The sequence below is a fragment of the Nicotiana sylvestris genome, chromosome 6, assembly GCF_000393655.2.
Source record: "Nicotiana sylvestris chromosome 6, ASM39365v2, whole genome shotgun sequence".
Lineage (NCBI taxonomy): Eukaryota > Viridiplantae > Streptophyta > Magnoliopsida > Solanales > Solanaceae > Nicotiana > Nicotiana sylvestris.
The window spans coordinates 88340923-88347469 of NC_091062.1; the positions used below are offsets into that span (position 1 = coordinate 88340923).

At 41.0% G+C, this 6547-nt stretch overlaps 1 protein-coding gene across 1 annotated transcript; it reads left to right on the top strand.

Annotated features, from left to right (window-relative positions):
• Nucleotides 1–684: 684 nt before the first annotated feature.
• On the top strand, nucleotides 685–2555 carry LOC138870904 (uncharacterized). Its single transcript, XM_070148746.1, has 5 exons — nucleotides 685–803; nucleotides 1368–1753; nucleotides 1852–1947; nucleotides 2008–2136; nucleotides 2257–2555. The coding sequence occupies exons 1-5, from the start codon at nucleotides 685–687 to the stop codon at nucleotides 2553–2555; spliced, it is 1029 nt and encodes a 342-aa protein (XP_070004847.1).
• Nucleotides 2556–6547: the final 3992 nt, after the last annotated feature.

Below are 6547 nucleotides of genomic sequence, written 5' to 3' on the forward strand. Positions count from 1 at the left end.
GAAGCACAAGTGCAGTGGGACTGGTTGACCAAAGAAAATGAGTACAGAGCTACCATAAGCAAGTTGGAAAGGCAAGTCTTGTACCTTCAGTTTGAAAATGGTTTGCAAGCCGCCACAGATGAGGGAGAAAAGAAAAAACTAACTCAGGAAAATGAAACCCTCAAAGCTCAAATTTGGAAGATGAAAACAGCTGTTAGAAACCCAGAAAGAAGCCGAACGGATGAAAGGCTTATAAGCAGTCTGAAAAAGAAAGCCCTTGAGTGTCAAGATGACCTGGAAAAGTTTGAGGCCAACCTAGCCAAAGTTCGAGCACAATGGGCAAAGAAGGAGGAAGAGTAGGCAAAGTTTGTACAACAAATGAAAAGAAAGTATGAAGGGGCAATCACCATCCTGAAGAGAAAAATGACTACCCTCGAGAATGAAGCAGCCAAGCAAGCCAAGGACTTCAAAGTTGATAGGAAATACTGTTATGATTTGATGGCTCAGATGTAGGAAGGAATGCAACAGTTGCAAAATCAACATATCCACGACACTCAGTTGTTAGAAGCCCGGAATCAACAGGTCGGGCGTCTGCTTCAGGAAAAGGGTAGAATCTGAGAGCGGGTCAGAGTCATCGCCGACTACATTGTTGTGAAATGCCAAGCATGTGAGGATATGACTCACACCACTTTCTTCGCGGCAGCGATGACGTTTGTCCTACAGATAATGAGTGACTTGGAGAGGCTTCAAAGGGATCTTGCATATAGGCATGTGGTGAGACCGAATGATGTCCCTCGGGCCCTAGGAGCATTTGAGGCATTAATGTATTCGTGATTTTTTTTACTTGAGTCTGTATTTTCTTTCTATTAGAGTCTGTTAGTTTCTTTTGAGTCTGTTAGTTTTTGAGTCGTTATAATTAAAGTATTTGCTTTTTGAAATTCCCAAAAATGTTTTATTACTTATTTTTACACTTATACCCCAGAACTACGCTCGATTTGATTCATGCGGGGTCATGATACGTAGGAAATCTCCATAGGATTCGACCATAACCAAAAGAAAAGAGAAAAAAAATAAGAAACCGTAAGAACGAAACAAAATAAGAAAGGGAAATGAGAGAATAAAAAAAACAAAGAAAGGCAAGAATGAAAAAAGGGGAAAAAGAGAAAAAGGGAAGTTGCACATGAAAATAGGGAAAAGCCGAGATGAAACAAGCAATCGAGCAAATACATGATAGAAATGATTAATTACTTAGGTGCATTGCATTCCACAAATATGCGGTTACCAATCTGTTAAGCTCTAATCACTAACGAGTTTGTTGTTGATGCTCCAGAACTAAGGCAAGTGGATAGTTTGTTGAGCATTCTAGCAACCCATCCATATAACACCAGGTCCAAAGGCGAATTGATCATGTCTAACCAAGAACTTGATGCGAGTAGCATCGATCCTTCAAGAGAGGTGGAAGAATTGGATGTTAATTCGATGAAAGAAGAGATGTATAAGTTGAAGCAGCAGATGGCCGAAATGTACCAGGCCTGGGAAAAAGGGCAACCACCACCAGCTTACCCCGCCAACCCTGCTTTCATCCCACCATTGACTCAAACCCAGGAACATCCTACTGTTGATTCATCTGCAGGATTTCCTATTTACCATCACTACCAAGGCACCACCTCCCAAACCCCGCAAGCTCCACCACCCAAACCAGTTCCATATCCTCCTCCCCTAATCACTCTTGTCTTCGTAGCATCCCCATCTGATACACTACACCAATCTTCTAGTGAGCCTATGTTCCAAGCCCAAGATAACCAATAATACCCCCAGAGCCCACTTTCAAAGCTTCAGAAGTTTATACTCATTGTTTTGATCTCCCTGCAGAAGCTAAAAAACCATCCAAAAATCCCGAGCAGGAGGAGATGTTCAGCAAAGTTAAAAGCTTCGAACAATCATTCAGAGACATGCGAGGGTTAGGAGGTCAAGTAAGTGTGGCTTACAAAGACCTGTGTCTGTTTCCAAATGTGCAATTACCGGCAGGGTTTAAGATGCCCAAGTTTGATTTGTACGACGGGCACGGTGATCCAGTAGCACACTTGAGAGGTTTTTATAGCAAGATGAGGGGAGATGGAAGAAAAGATGAATTGTTGATGGCATATTTCAGTCAAAGTCTGAGTGGATCGGCGCTGGAGTGGTACACCCGGCAGGATCACGGAAGGTGATATACATGGGATGATCTGGCACAAGCATTCACTTGTCACTTCCAATACAATCTTGAGATCGTTCCAGACCGACTGTCCTTGACAAAACTAGAGAAAAAGCACAGTGAAAGTTTCAGAGAGTATGGTTTCCGATGGAGAGAGCAGGTAACAAGAGTAGAGCCTCCAATGAAAGAAAGTGAGATGGTGGATTATTTCCTACAGGCCTTAGAACCTACTTACTATGGTTATCTGGTCTCAACTATAGGAAAATCCTTCAATGAAGTAGTGAAGATGGGAGGTATGGTAGAAGAGGGGCTCAAGTCGAATAAAATCATGAGTTATTCAGCTATTAAGGCGACCACTCAGGATATTCAGGGCGGCACATGAGGAATTGGGAAAAAGAAGAGAGAGAACGTAGTAATGGTTGATTCAAGAACTTGGTTCGGACCCGTAGGCTCATCTCACCACTATAATCAGCCTCGATCCCACCACCAAAGTTACCCTCATGGCCCATATAATCCACCCCAACACTACTACCCCCACTAGAACCTCATTTTCTGTCCACCATGCCCAAATATACAACCAACCTCCCACCCACGCGCAATGGCGTGCGCCCATTCCCCAAAACACATATCTACCCCTACGAGCCTACCGAAACCTTCCTGGAACAAGTTTCCGGCCTAATCAAGCATTTAAGGATGAAAGGTTGCAGAAAACGAAAACCTTTACTCCATTGGGAGAGTCATATACTGGTTTATCCCACAGGCTAAGACAACTGGACATGCTGAGGCTGATACAGTCCAAATTTCCAAATCCTCCCCCGAAAAATCTTGATTATTCCGTAAGTTGTGAGTATTGTTCTGGTACTCTAAGTCATGACACGGAGAAGTGCTGGCACTTAAAAAGTGTTATCCAGGAGCTTATTGATACCAATCGGATTGAAGTTCAAGTTCTCGAGGCGCCCAATATCAACTGGAATCCGATGCCAGCCCATCAGGAGGCAAATATGATTGAAATAGTGCATGAGGGAGGGAAGCCCAGGAAGCCGTCACAAACCGTCATGATGATTTGGTCCAGTGGGGTCAAGACAGTTGAACAATCAACAAGTGAGAAATCAGTGCCCAAGTCAAGCGAAAGGAGTAGTGAACCATCCGTAATAGTTAAGAAGGGGACTTCGAGTGATGTTGCAGCAAAACAAGAAAGAATGAAAGTGGTTGTTGTCGCGCCCCCTTTTTTCTCGCGAAATCAGGCTTGTGACATTTGTGAGGACAACTCGTTCCCTTTGGGAATTGGGTTTTGGAACTTGAAGAGTCGCCACCTAATGATTAAGTGCATTAGGACACTAAGAAGGGTTTGAGTTTGAAGAACCAGAGTTTGGGTAAGGGCTAGAAATTATCTCGAGGGGAAGGTGTTAGGCACCCCTCAAGATCCACTAGTGTGGTTCCCGGCCATGTTACAATTGTGACTTCACATAATCAAATAAACAATTAAGGGCTCAAGTAAGAAGGGGTTCACATATTATTGCAAGCAAATTGAAAGTTTGAAGAGAATAAAGAAAGCAGAAATTTTAAGGAAATAGTTCGGACAATAAAACAAGTTAAAAGAAAGGTGGTCCTAGGTTTACAAACAATATGGATCACGTCAGTGCAATACCGGTAATCACTCCTCAAAAGAGAAGTTACACGTGGTATTAGTGCACCGGTCATCGTATATATATCTACCCTTTCCCACCCCATTAAGGTATTAAGCGCGGAATAGTATCGTTACTTATTGCTTGCTGGTACCCGCCCCAATCCTATCAATCCCGGAGGCATTTGGGACTACTAGTCCTAAAAGGAAGGGAAATTTGGCTTTTCAGAGTTTTAAAAGGATAAAATTCTAGGGCGACAATAAAAACGTATAAGGCAGGTATTGGGAGAACACATAGCAGTTTAAAGGGGTCAAACAAGCCTCCTCATTTAAAGAAACAAATTGGCTAGCATGACTCACAAGTACTGGTTATGGTCTGAATTAAATTAAAGCGTAGGATAGGCTGATTCATCACATATTTCTCAGATGAGGGGTCTGAATAAGCCTTCCCTGGTTGTAATTTATCAAAGACTGATGCAGTTAATTACTTATCTACTGGCTTGCCTAGGTGAAACTTATAGGCATGGTATCTAACAATGCTTACTCCGATTTTAAAGAAGGCTTACTGATTATATAAAAACATAAGATTTGCAGATATTAGACAACATTGCAACTGATTTTAAACTCGTAGATGAAATAAGCGAATCAGATTCAAAGGGTTACTCCTATAGGCATGATTTCTAAGCGTTGTTGATTTTAAGACGATTATGCAAGTGCAGGGAGTCCTATAGACATGGTATCTAGAAGGAAATTGATTATCATTTTAACCTATGACCGTTTGCCTAATGATAAATAAAAATGCAGAAGTGCAGGACACCTATGGTCATGATTTCTATATGCAGAAGTGCAGAAACTTATAGGCAGGATTTCTACATGATGTGCATAAGTGCAGAAACTATAGGCAGAATTTCTATATGACATGCATGAGTGCAGAAAACTTATAGGCAGGATTTCTACATGATGTACGTGAGTGCAGAAAACTTATAGGCAGGATTTCTACATGATATGCGTAAGTGCAGAGCTTGAAATAGTAACGCCTATGAGCATGATGTTTACCCTTTGCATACATAAATGACCCTCCCCTTTTCACCATAACCCCATAAGTTATTACAACATATTACAGACCAGAATGAGTCAAGGAAAAGTAAAATTACATCAGAATTTTAAGCTACAACTAAGGAGCCTAATTCAGACTCAAGGTTTAACAATATGAGATGAACCAACTTCCAGGATCAGGTTTCTAAAGCCTTCTCTTATTTGGTATGTGTCAAAGTTCCCAAAAGTCTCAAAGGGCTCCGGGCAATGCTTACATCCCAAAAACATTGTAGAAATTAAGAGCATAGTGCAGTGTGGAAATGCCATCCCTCAGATGTCCAAGTTCAGAGGGAACTCAAGGTCCCAAAGTAAGGCTCATAAGAGAGGGGCAGAACTTAGAGTATAAGAGTAAGTGAAAGTGCATAGGGGGGAATCAGGGAGAGCCATGGTAGGCTGGTGGTCATGCCCAACAATTAGGAGTGTTGGCACACCCCTGACCAGCCTGTTAGCCAAATTTTGAGAGTTGGGATCCATTGAGGATCAGGTTCAGACCTAAGCAGCAATTTGGATGCTGTCAGGCCATGAACCTTAACTCAAACACATAGAAGGGAGTAGGTGTATGGGGAATTCATAACAAACATGTACAACAGATGCAAAGAGAGAGTAGCATATTCAATACAGAATATGAAAAACAAAGTAGACAGGAGTGTAGCAACTGTAAAGTAAACACATAAGGATGGTTCTGAAATCAAAACTAAGACATACCAGTTTCAAGGAAACAAACAAGTGAAAGCTGAAGTCTTGTAAACCAAGTTGCAAGCAAACAGTACAAAAGATCTCAGAAGAGAGTTGAGTATTAAAATTGAGAGGTGTGTGTGTAAAGTATTGTATTCGAAGTGTTGAACTGAAGGTTCAAGGTGTCTAAGTGTAGAAGGGTCGTACCCCTTTTATAGTGCAGAAAACAAGTAAGAAAAGGTAAAGGAATAGTTTGCAATCAAGCACACAGAATCTCCCTTCAGTTAAGGGATTCTGATTTCAAATGGGTAGAAGACAATTAAGGAAAGAATTGGATTAAAATCTGTTCTAAAGTAACACAAGAAGGGTAAATACACAGGGTTTATTTAAGGAAAAAGTCTAATGGTACACGGTTTGTGAAAAGATAAGGAAAGTGAATCAATCATACAGCCAGTAAAAATCGAAATTGTAGGCTTTATTCGAATGAACCAAGTCAGGAAAAGGTAAAGAAGGTTCAATTAGAGAAAATCAGTAACAATCAATCAAACCCTATTAAAAGAAATTCGGAATCAATCAATATTTGGCAAAACCCTTTTTGAAAGAAGAATTTCTCATATATAAAGCACACAAATATCAAGCAAAAAGGAATTGTCATGTTGATTAGAAAAGACTATCATAGAAAGAGTTCAGAGTCAAAGAGGTTTCAGTTCAATTTATAGACTCAGAATGAGTCTGAGAGTCTTGGGGTTCCAAAGTAGCCCTAGTCCAAAATAAAACTTGCCAAAACCCAAAGCCTAGGGTTTTCAACTTTAATCAGAAGCAGAGACGAGAAGACAGAGAACAGGCTCAGAGGTCTCTTTCAGAGACTCATGAGAAACCAACATACATGATAGCAGGTTTGAAGCAACAAAGTAAAAAGTTGATTTGAGGAGCATAAAGAACAGGTTCAAGAAATGTCGGAACTTAAGCAAGTTCAGAAG